Raw genomic sequence first — 12093 nt, 5'->3', positions numbered from 1 at the left:
CCATACTCGTCACCCGCCTCCCGGCGGCCCAACGACCTCGTCGCCGGCTCCGCGCCGTCGCCATGGCCGACGTGGAGGACGGCGAGGAGTCCTGCGCCCTGTCCTCTCACTCCGGGAGCGCAGGCTCCAAGTCCGGGGGCGACAAGATGTTCTCCCTGAAGAAGTGGAACGCGGTGGCCATGTGGAGCTGGGACGTGGAGTGCGATACGTGCGCCATCTGCAGGGTCCAGGTGATGGGTAAGCGCTGTGCGCCAGGCCGCGGCGGCGGGCGGCCTCCACGGGCCCACGCCGGGGAGGAGGGCCCCGGGACGCAGGGCCGTTGCCCAGGCTCCAAATGGTGGTGCGGTAGAAGGTGGTGATGGGAGAAATTACACCCGGTGATGGGCCAGACGAGGCCCGGGCGGGCCGCCCCCCAGCAGGACCCGGCAGTTGGTAATGGTCACCCACCGGTGGCGGCTGCTCCGGACTCCTCTTCCACCGAGACGTCCTCAGGGACTCGCAGGACAGATAAGCGTGAGAAACACAAAACAAAGTTTACCTAAAAAGCGGAGAAAAAAAAGTTCAGCGCAGTCCCCGCGGGTTTTGTATGCTCAAGGCTGTCTGACTCCCTTGAAAGCCATCTGCCATGTACATCCAAGTTGTGTCTTTACGTTTGGGCACTATTGGTGTTCGAACACTTGGACCTCGCAGTTGGTTTTTGTTTTGTTTTGTTTTTGGGTCCAGTCATGGGGCCTGAATTCTGGGCCTGGGCGCTGTCCCTCAGCTCTTCAGCTCAAGGCTAGCGCTCTACCACTTGAGCCACAGTGCTACTTCCGGCTTTTTTTTCTTTTTGCTTATGTGGTGCTGAGGAATCGAACCCAGGGCCTCAGGCATGCAAAGCAAGCGCTCTACCACTGAGCCACCTTCCCACATCCAAGTTGTGTCTTTTCGTTTGGGCGCTACTGGTGTTCGAACACTTGGACCTCGCAGTTGGTAGACTGGCGTTCTGCCCATTGGGCCATGCTTTTTGCTTTTAGTTTGTTTCTTTCTGTTTGTTTTTTGTTTTGTTTTTGAGGGGGCTGGGAGGGAGGGGATGGGGTCTATCTAGTGAAGCCTGCTGCTCAGGCAGCCATACGCATCGCATTGTACTTTTAACTAGAGCCTATAAAATCACATAGAGAGGGCCTACGTCTTGAGGATCATTGAAGAAGCTGTTTTCCTAGTTTGAACGTTTTGTAGCCTGCCCTGAAAAAGGAGAAACTTGGAAGAGAATCACTCGTTTCTTCTTGAGGAATGAGATGTTAAGCCTGTCGAAATCAAGAGATTTCTCAGCTTGTATTCCCTTGTCTCACTCATAAGGGTTGTTTTAAAGAGTTCTAACAACAGTATTCAAATTTTTTTCTTTGTTGCTGGTTTTTGTTTTTGTTGTCCTGAGGCTTGAACTCGGCCTGGGCACTGTCCCTGAGCTTCTTTTGCTCAAGGCTGGCATGCTACCACTTGAGCCACAGCACCACTTCCAGCTTTTTCCGTTTATATAGTACTAAGGAATTGAACCCAGGGCTTCATGCATGGGCAAGCACTCTACCACTAAGCCACATTCCCAACCCCTGTTGCTGTTTTTTTTTTTTTTTAAGTTATTTTAACAGTGATATACAGAGGGGTTACAGTTACATAAGTGCATTTCTTTTTTGGGTAATTTGGTTTTTTTGGGGGGTGGAGAGTTCGGTCGTGGGGTCTGAACTCTGGGCCTGGGCACTGTCCCTCAGCTCTTCAGCTCAAGGCTAGTGCTCTACCACTTGAGCTAGAGTGCCACTTCCGGCTTTTTTCTTATGTGGTGCTGAGGAATCGAACCCAGGGCCTCGTGCATGCAAGGCAAGCACTCTACCACTGAGCCACCTTCCCAGCCCCAGTAATTTCTTATTCTTAGACAAAGTTGTATTCTTAGCTTGAAAGACCTTGGTTGTGGACACAATTCAAGTATATTACACCCACTACACTTTTCCCCCCCATGTATCTAGATTGTCTACAATTCTATCTCTACTATGAATTAGAGTGGCAATTTCTAGTGTGGGAGTCATTGTTTTTTAATTTTGGGGGGGGGGTCCGGTGGTGGGGCCTGAACTCAGGGCCTGGGCCCTGTCCCTCAGCTCTTCAGCTCAAGACTAGCGCTCTACCACTTGAGCCACAGCACCACTTCTGACTTTTTTCTTTTTGCTTATGTGGTGCTGAGGAATCGAACCCAGGGCCTCATGCATGCGAGGCAAGCACTCCACCACTGAGCCACCTTCCCAGCCCTGTTTTTTAATTTTTTTTATTGTGAAAATACCTCACAGAGGGGTTACAATTACATGGGCAAGGTAATGAGTACATTTCTTATCAAGCATTGTTACCTCCTCCTTTGTTTCCCCTTCCCATCTCTTCCTAAACCCCCCCCATCATTTTTTAATATAATTTTATTGTTGTTATTAAGGTGTTGCACAGAGGGATTACCATTTCATCAGTGAGGTAATAAGTGCATGCCTTTCCTTGGCGGGTGTCAGCCTTTCCTTCACAGTTTTTCCCCTCCCATCCCTGCCTAAAAGTTACATAGGTCATTTTTCACATAGTGTATACTGAATAGCATGATTGCCTTTGGGAGTCATTTTTAAGGCTTTTATCTTTTTGTTCTTAGAAAAATTTTATCTTCTGTATCTTGTTTAGTTTAAAGGAAGCTAAACTGGTAGCTCATTTTTGTTTTTAAAAGAATGTACCCAACAGGCCATTTTAAAAGGATTACTCTCTTGAAAAGCTATTTTCTCCATTGAGGGAGAGAATTGTAAATAGTAACTGGAAATGGAAAAACCTAAAATAATATTGAAATTTTGCAACAAACATTACTGAGCTATTTAAAGTAGGTCAAAGTATGGGCTAAAAATGACTCATTAACCTTCTAATTATAGGAGAGATTCTGCTATAGCAAGATGAATCTAGAATATGTACAGCAACTGTACTTTGGGTTTAGAACAATATTCAGGACCTGTGTACAGTACTTTGTTTATGAGATAAATGTTAGTGGTCAGGTGACACAGAAGGAAACTTCCCACCCTAGCATCATTCTGAAAGATGTTACTGTTGTTGTGCTCCTTAGAAATAAGCTGCTTTAGATATTAGAAATAGTAGTGAAGTTTTTTATTTTTGTGGGCACCCATGGCTCATGCCTCTCTTAATCAAAAAAGCTCAGTGTAAGTGTCCAGGCCCTGATTTCAAGCCCCAGTAATAGCGCGAAGATAAATAACTAGAACTTTTTCTGAAACTTGTCCTGCTTCCTCTTTGCTAATGGTCCCATGAGAGGTGGTCGCGCTCAGATTGCTGTCCCCCGTACATGCAAGTCCACACTGAGGGATTAGGGCAGTTCAGAATGGCTGTTTTCATCCACACCATGGAGCGCAGTGGCTGGAGTCAAGGTGGCCATGTTGTTTTAAGGGTCACAGCTTGCAAGAGGAGCAAGCGGATGCCTGCACAGAAACCAGCGTTGCTATTTGCTAACTCCACTGCTGCTATGTTTACCCACCTATTTTCTCTATTTATGCTAAAAAAAATTTTTTTTTGTCCTGTCAATAGTGAATAAAGATACTTTCTTAGTCCCTAAAATACCCCCCCCCGCAAAAAAAGGCAAATTATACTACATAATGGATTTCAGAAACATATTCAACACCCTTAGCTTCCCAGCCCTACTTTCTACTTCCAGGTAATTGGTGAAAATATTTTGCTTATTAGACAGATGACTTAGGCTCACTCAGACTTAACTGGTAAAGAGAGTAGGTTCTTAGAAAAAGCTTAGTATTCAGGGGTACCTGGAATCTGGAATTTGAATATTTGCAAAGCTCTCACGAATGTATATGGTACTTATGCCAGTAAGTAAGAATGCCTCAAGAAAATTTGCTTACGAAAGAAGTAGAAAAATTTCTTGATTTAACTTTTATGTAGATTATATGATCACATATCTAAAAAAAATAAGAAGGTATGTGGTGAATACACCTTCCCGTAGACTTGAAGATTATCTTCTAGATTTTCTTCAGCACATGAGAGTGACTTATTTAAATTGGTATCTGGAAGACCAACTACCCCTGAGGTGGGCAGTATGGGCATAGAGGTGAGCTCACCTAGTAAGTGAGGGTACAATATTGCCAAGCCATCTGCTCATCTGAATTTGTGAAGATAGTGTCCTCGGGAAATTGCTCTTGGTCATAAGTAACATGGTAGAATGCCTTGTGCTTCTATTTCTCTTGAAATAGTTATTTTCAGATGAGAAATCAATCCCAGGCATCTTTTATTTTCCTCTACAACCCTCCGGGCTTGTGTTTGACTTTGAACGGTCTGTCTGGATTTTAGAAATTGCATTCTACTCAAGAGAATGAGAAAGGCTGTTTGTTTGCTTTTAGATGCCTGTCTCAGATGTCAAGCGGAAAACAAACAAGAGGACTGTGTCGGTATGTTCTAATGGCTGTCTTGCTTTTCAACCCGAGCTCAGGGTGGGATGTTTCAATGTGCAGTTAAGGTTGACTCTATCAGTACACAAAAATAAACTGAAAAGCAGTGAGTGGCCTGTTATCTGCATAAAAGGTTGGTTCTTGAAAGGCCTTGACTGAGTCTGTGAGTTCCTGTATTGCTGTGATTAGGAGCTGCTTGCATCTCCCACACTGGCCATAGGGAGCATTTTGCTAATCAGATTACCTCCTATTAAGGAAATTATAAAACAAGGAATTTGCCGAAATAACATTTGGATTTGGGCTATGTTACTGGTCAGTTTAGACTCCACTAAAGCATTTCAGTTTTCAGTGTTTTTATGATGGAGTAATTAACTTTTTAACTAAGGGAGAAAAAATTCCAGGCCTCGGGCCTTCTTTTAAAGAGTGTGGTTTGTGTGTTGAAATCTATAAATTCTTTTTATAGTCTTAGATTAACTACAAAAATTGCCTTTGGCTCCATACTTCCAGCAGTTGAAAGGTTTTGCGTCCTAGTTGTTGTGGTGGTCATTTTTGGGTTGCTTTTTGAAGTGCTGTGGAGTTTCTTCCAGTGTGTCTTTCTCTCTCATTTTTCTAAGCTAGCCAACTGAGAGCTCTTTAGCACTGGCAGACAAAGCAGTGGGGATGGGCGGGGACGGCAGCCCTCCTGACCTCTTAGGCAGCGGGAGAGCAGGGCAGCCATGGCGGGTCCTGCTTCCCCCTCCCAAGGGACTTGGCTGCTTCCCTTCCCTCCAGCCTCCTCAGCCCGCCTCCACCTCCACCAGAAGTGCTTTCTCTCTCATTTCATCTGGCTCCCTTGCCATCTAGCTCAGTGGGCAGTGACATTCAGCTCGCATTGTTCATTGGTTTCAATGGCTCTTAATGTTGCTTGTTTATTTTTATTTTTTTTAAAAAAAAAGGAATGGAGAATTGGGAGAGGAACTTCTCTCCAGCCTGCCCTCTTTGCAGTGTCTTTGTTAGCTGTGTATATTGTCCCTGCCTATGGCCGTCAGACTAGAGCTCATGATCAGAAGTATAGCTGATAGCGTTTACAAGCTTGCCATCTCTTTATAACAACCACTGAACTGAGAGCACGTAAGATGCGCGCTGTCTTGTTAAATAAAATCAATAAAGTCAAACTCAAAGCTGCCTACGGTCCTTTTATGTGTGTGCTTGGGAAGACTTAAGCCATTTAGTTCTGGGCCTTACCACCGATAGATTCTCTAAAAGGATGGGGAATCCATCTCCCCTCGTTCCCCAGGAACCTGTCTCTTAAATGTAACTTACACATGTGAGTTTTGTGTGTTTTGTTGATGGGGATTTTTATTTTGACACACTTAACCATCTTTCTTCACGCTGTAACATAGGCTGTGTTTTTGAGCATAGTGATTTAACTCGCTGTCCTGTCCCCTGCTCTTCTTTCTTTCTCAGTGGTCTGGGGAGAGTGCAACCACTCCTTCCACAACTGCTGCATGTCCCTGTGGGTGAAACAGAACAATCGCTGCCCTCTGTGCCAGCAGGACTGGGTGGTCCAGAGAATCGGCAAGTGAGAGTGCAGCCAACCGGTCCCGGGCAGTGTTGGCAGCCCCTGGAGATGGCTGCTGCTCAGGGCAGGGTGGAGGCCAGGCCCTCCACAGCCCCTGCTCTTCACGCACAACACCTCGGGTCTTTGGGCCTTCGGGACTCGTCGAAGGTGCGATTTAGCATTCTGTTGGCTTAATTTCATATGTTCTCTACTATTAAGAAGATAATTTATTAAAGATGCTCTTTCCTACCTCTGTGTGTCACACGTGGCTGAGAAGTGCAAACGGAAGGACCCTGTCAATTTCCACCGTGCGGGTGTTAAGGGAGCCTCTGTTCCAGAGCGCTGCCCACACTCCAGTCCAACACGTAGAAAAAGAGTCGAAAAGGTGTGGTGAAAAGCCCGCCGATGTTCTCAGCTTGTTCCTAATGTGTATTTTTGGTTGGGAGAGGGAAACCATGACACGTGTATTTGATGTGAGAATTTTACCTTTGGGCCAGTGAACAGGGAAAATAACTGTAGTTTTGCCCTAAAAGGCTGGGATTGGGATTGCCTTTGAGCATCCTGACTCGAGAAAGCCAGGGCCTGCTGACCGTCAACAGACGACCATCTGGGGCTGCTCAGGGTGGTGCGGATTTTAGGCAAAGTATTAATGAAGGGCAGTGTTTCCCCAGGAGCACTGGCCAAACGTTTATTACACGGTGTTTTAACAAACGGTTTATTCAGTTTATTTTGCATTGTTAGAATTTCATGTTCAGCCTTAAACCTAATAAACTAATTTGTCAAATAATGTGAAGAACTTGATATGCTCTTTCTTCTGTGGCAGTCTTGACATTTATTATAGGAAATATAAATGTGTGAGGAAAGACCACTTTTATGCACATACACCAGGGGACAAATTGTGGAAACTGTTCTGGGGGCTGGGAAGGTGGCTCAGTGGTAGAGCGCTTGCCTTGCATGCCTGAGGCCCTGGGTTCGATTCCTCAACACCATATAAGTAAAAAGAAAAAAGCCAGAAGTGGTGCTGTGGCTCAAGTGGTACAGTGCTAGCCTTGAGCTGAAGAGCTGAGGGACAGCGCCCAGGCCCAGAGTTCAGGCCCCACGACTGGACCCCAAAAAAAAAACTGTTCTGAAGTCCACAGAACGAAACTCAACAAATTCAGTTTGCCAATCTGAGTCTTTTTCTTCAGTTTTTATTGTTTATAAGGTGCTATACAGAGGGGTTACCATTACAGAGGTCAGATAATGAGTACATTTATTTTTGGACAGTGTCTTCCCTCGCTCTCACCCAGTTTTCCCCTCTCACACCCAGCCACAAGTGAGGCTCATTTTCAACACAATGTCTAGTGAGTACCACTGCTGCATTCATTCGCCCTTTGTCCTTCCATTTCTATTCCCTCCCCCCAGCCCTCCCAAAGAGAGATAAGTGCACTCTGAGTGTTTTTAAATCTAAGGAATGTCGATTCATGTCAGAATGTTTTAAAATATAATAGAAAACAAATGGAAAAAAATTGAACCAGGTGCTGGTGGCTCACTCCTGTAATCTTAGCTACTCGGAAGGCACAAAATAAAGGGGAAGAATTTGTATACTCAACTACATAACTGTTTGTGGCAAGGTCTTCTGTAGCTCAGCTGATCCGTAATTCCAGCCTCCTGCCTCAGCCTCCCCAGTGCTGGCCTGCACCGCTCTACCCAATCATATTAACTACTTATAAAGAAGATTCCACTATGGGAAGGTGAGCTGTGGTGGCTCAAAGTGGTAGAGCACTGGCCTTGAGCTGAAAAAGCTCAGGGGCAGCGCCCAGCCCCGAGTTCAAGCCCCATGACCAACAAGAAAAAAAGATTCCGTTATGGTTTATATTTCTGGAAATACTTTCTGGTCCATAGAGGGAACTTCCTGCAAACCATTACTTTGGAAAACTCAGAAGGTAGCTCGGCACTTGTTTTAACCATAAAGGAGGTCAGTCCTGGGGGTAGGTGTGAGTGCTCCGTCTTTGGAGGCCACCCAGCCCTTTAGTCTTTATCTGGAAGAACTTCAGAACCTGACTCAGGTAAAACGGCACCTGGAGGCGATGGACCACACAAGAGGAAGAATACAAAAGCCCTGGAGCATAGAAGCTCACACGCTTCTTCAACAGCTTTTACCAGCTCACATGAGAAGCTCTAAAACTTGAGGGGGGGAAATAACAAGAATGCAAAGGTGATGCGTTTTCCTTGAAAGTCTCTTCAATGACTATCAGTGTCACAAACGCCTAAGTGCCCTGGATGAGAAAGACGGGTAAGGCCTGTTCTGTGCCCTTACAACCTTCCCATGCGCCTCGGGCTGACAAAGGACCACATTCATTTCAGATAAGCCCATGGCCACCCCCAGCCCCCACCCCCATTCTGAGAGGCCGTCTGTGGACCGCCCGCGCACGGGGTTCTACCATCGAGGCCAGGTGCACTTGCGACATCAACAAGGGATGTGACTCAAGGGAGTCACACACTTGAGAAGCAGCGTTTGCTGGTGAACACGGTACACACAGGAATGTGGAGACAGTACAAACTAAGCAACGAAGATACTCAGGTGCCCAGGCCTGTTTGCTGAGCTCAGCATCCATGGTGGCCAGGTGAACACGTGTACCCTTGAAAGCACAAGCCCTCCCCACCCTCTGTTAGGGAAAATTTGGGGTTCGTTTCTGTGACTTATTTTCTCTGAAAGTTTTATATTATTTCAACCGGAACAAATGATGCTTCTCACATGTTTCATCCATTTGTATGGTACTCCTTGCAGAAGCTTTTGACCTTTCCAGAAGGTTCCATCCAGAAAAATGAGAAGCGAATCCTTGGCCTTGCAGTGCAATTGTGCGTTCCTGAGGCCAGTGTGTCAGCGCGGATGAATGCGGTCCATGGTGATGCTTTGATCCCCGCCCCTCCCTCCCAGCAAAGCTCCAAGAGGCCTCCGAACAAAGCCCTGCTTATGTTACACACCAGCATGTGAGGGCAGAGGACGGGGGATGGGCACAAAGCTGCGCTGGTCCTCTGCTTCCCTGCTCCCCGACCCTGCCCTGGGAGTGATACCAGCTCAGCTGCGCACCCAAGTTGTGTTCATAGTGTTCTAGGCCTGGTGTTCAGTCAGTTCTGGATTCCAACACAGAAGTTAGCCTTGGACGCTATGTTTCTGTTTGATTCGGTGACAAGCACTACAGGTAAAAAGAAGGAAACTTGTAGATGAGATTACTATAAACACATTTTTCACAAATAGGATTTCCTATTTGAAAGCTTGTCCATACAGAAAGAGAGAGAAGGAAGATTAAGAAAGGCTAACTCGTCAGCTGACTTAGATTACACATAGCACACAGGAGTTCCCATAAAACAAGGCTGGGACCTTTGTGACTCACCTATTGTATTTTTCTAACCATTCATTCAACATGATTTTCAGATTTTACATTAAGAAAAGGTTTGGTCACTGTTGACCTCTTGTTCTAATTGAAGACTTTCCATCTTTGTCGAAAGATGTAATTGAAATTTTACAGATAGGCATTTAAGGGTAGATGCTCTGACCACTTGATTTGGGGTTATCTTTATGGTTTTAATGCAACCGGCAATTTTCATTTGCATAACTCTTGAGAGCAGGAGCGAGCAAGCTTAGGCACAATGATGTTCTCTCTGGCTATGTGCTTAACCCTGAGACCGTGGCTGGAACAGAATCCCCAAGTCCTGGTTGGCTGCCAGCAGCCTTTAGCTGGTGGGCACAGCCGCTGCGCCTCCCAGGGGAGCTGCAGTGTTGGACCGGCCTGGGTGATCGTGCTCCAAACCCCTGACTTCTCTGTGCCTAGTTCTTCAACAAACACAGGAACGGCATTCTCACCTACCTTGTAAAATGCCGACAAAGATCCAGTTCCCGACTTTCAGCCTCTGGAATTGTGCGTGATACATAGAAAGCCCTGTCACCTCCCAGCTTCTCGCCTTCATTATATAATGGCTTGTGGGGGCTTGATGTTCTTGCTGGGCTTTTTCACTCCAGGCTGGTGCTCTACCACTTGAGCCACAGCTCTACTTCCAGCTTTTTGGTGGTTAATTGAAGACCAGAGTCTCAAGGACTTTTCTTTAAGTCCAGGCTGGCTATGAACTATGATCCTCAGATCTCAGCCTCCTGAGTAGCTAGGATTACAGGCATGAGCCACCAGCGCCCGGCTCTATTGGTTTGTCTCCAATAAACCACTAGAAAACCAGAAGTGGCACTGTGGCTCTAGTGGCAGAGTGCTAGCCTTGAGCAGAAGAGCTCAGGGACAGTGCCCAGGCCCAGAGTTCAAGCTCCATGGAGGAAGGGGGGGGGGGAGAAGTGGAGATAAAATTGGTGGGAAAAAGTGAAACCCATCTGAATAATAAAGCCCAGAGGGCTGAAGGCATGGCTCAGATGGTGGAGTGCTTGCCTAGCATTTCTAGAACTGCTAAAACAACGCTGGACCCGGTTAACCCTATCTTACGTCTGTGTTATACTGCGGCTCCCGGAAGGTTTGACACAGCGGCAATGTGAAGCCCCTCTGCTTAGGTAGAAGTATAATTGTGTCTCAGTACTCAGAGCCCCTTGAGAAGACAGGCTCAGGACAGTTCCCATCTTGTCAATCATCAGGGCTTGGCTGCAAATCCCTCAGCAAACGTCACTCCACCAGCTCCCACAGATGGGGCCTGACTGTCTCCCACAGTGCAGTAAGAAGTCCAGGGCAAGCAGGCCGGGCTGGCCCCTGGGGCAGAGTTGCACTGAGGAGCCAGGCTCTGCTTCCTGCTCTTGACTTGGTCTGTGCCCCCTTCCCAGGTCCAGATCAGGCCTCATGTTTATGTTCTTGGGGATCAGGGAAGGACAAGAGAACGTTTTTTTGACTTGGGAGAGGCCCTCCCTGCCATCGTCGAGTTCAGCTCATTGGGTAGAGCAGTGTCACATGGCCAATTCACTGGGAGAACTTTGGGCTTCCTGGCTGAAGAAGAGAAAAGGGGAAAAGCTGGGAAAGAAAAGAGGAAATAATTGAGAACAGATGTTGGCTAAGTCAACCTATTTTATCAGCCACAAATGCATGAACAGTAATGGGCTGGCAGTGTAGCCCAGTGGTAGAACTCACCCTTAGCATATGTGAGGTGAGTCTGGGGTTAAATCCCCAGTGCCATGTGTGAAACAACAAAACCAATGAACTGATACACAGTAGTCACTGCTACAATCACTTGATATTCTGAGACTTAAGAGTTGGGAAAGGGGCTGGGAAGGTGGCTCAGTGGTAGAGCGCTTGCCTTGCATGCATGAGACCCTGGGTTCGATTCCTCAGCACCACATAAGCAGAAAAAACTGGAAGTGATGCTGTGACTTAAGTGGGAAAGTGCTAGCCTTGAGCTGAAGAGCTGAGGGACAGCACCCAGACCCAGAGTTCAGGCCCCACAGCCAAAAAAGAAAAAAGCGTTGGGAAAGAGGTTAGAGGTTATTTCATCTCTGAAATGGCATCTTTCTGTTTATTATGTATGTAGTCAATTATAGAACTTGAACTCAGGGCCTTGTGTTCATTCAGCTTGATGACTCATGGCTGGTGTTCTTCCACTTGAGACATGCCTCCAGCCTAGCTTTTTGCTGATTAGTTTAGAGATAATAGTTTTGTGGCCTCTTTGGCCTGGGCTGGCCTCTAACCACCATCCTCCTGTTACTCATGATCTCAGATGCTTGAGTAACTAGGATTACAGACATGAGCCATCACTGGCACCCAGCCATATATATATATAATTGTACAGCACAATTGTAAATCGGCCATTAGCACATGCCCATTCAGACACGGAGTAGTCTTTAAATGATGTTTCAAAATATAACTCCACATTTTTAAAAAATGTTACACAAATGGCAACCCCATTTTTAGATATTTTGCCAAACTTCAATTTGATGCACATGGTCAAGTCTTTATATTTCCGTGAAACTTCCGATTAAACTAGCACATGGAGCCCCTTCCAAATGAAGCGATTGCTTCTCCAATGTTCCAGGCACTAGCACATGGAGCCCCTTACAAATGAAGCGATTGCTTCTCCAATGTTCCAGGCAATAGGAGAGAAAAAAAGCTGGAAGTCTGATGCTCTTCCCCAGCTGCCGCGCGC

General features: G+C 46.5%; 1 protein-coding gene across 2 annotated transcripts; it reads left to right on the top strand.

The window, feature by feature from the left end:
• Positions 1 to 6: 6 nt before the first annotated feature.
• Rnf7 (ring finger protein 7) lies at positions 7 to 6781 on the top strand. 2 transcript variants are annotated; one of them, XM_013029931.1, is made up of 3 exons: positions 7 to 230; positions 4401 to 4448; positions 5895 to 6781. In XM_013029931.1, the coding sequence occupies exons 1-3, from the start codon at positions 63 to 65 to the stop codon at positions 5949 to 5951; spliced, it is 273 nt and encodes a 90-aa protein (XP_012885385.1). In that variant the 5' UTR covers positions 7 to 62; the 3' UTR covers positions 5952 to 6781. The 2 variants fall into 2 exon arrangements, with proteins under 2 accessions (XP_012885385.1, XP_012885384.1); XM_013029930.1 differs by having other exon boundaries at positions 7 to 237.
• The last annotated feature ends 5312 nt before the right edge of the window (positions 6782 to 12093 follow it).

The sequence above is a fragment of the Dipodomys ordii genome, unplaced genomic scaffold (assembly GCF_000151885.1).
Source record: "Dipodomys ordii isolate 6190 unplaced genomic scaffold, Dord_2.0 Scaffold124, whole genome shotgun sequence".
NCBI classification, from domain to species: Eukaryota; Metazoa; Chordata; class Mammalia; order Rodentia; family Heteromyidae; genus Dipodomys; species Dipodomys ordii.
The sequence above is the reverse complement of the archived record's forward strand: the minus strand, read 5'-3'. Positions and strand labels throughout refer to the sequence as shown.

Coding starts and splice junctions, on each gene's coding strand:
- Rnf7 (XM_013029930.1), top strand. CDS start 63: ATGGCCGACGTGGAGGACGGCGAGGAGTCCTGCGCCCTGTCCTCTCAC. Junction 238..4,400: donor CTGCAGGGTCCAGGTGATGG/GTAAGCGCTGTG, acceptor GTTTGCTTTTAG/ATGCCTGTCTCAGATGTCAA. Junction 4,449..5,894: donor CAAACAAGAGGACTGTGTCG/GTATGTTCTAAT, acceptor TTTCTTTCTCAG/TGGTCTGGGGAGAGTGCAAC.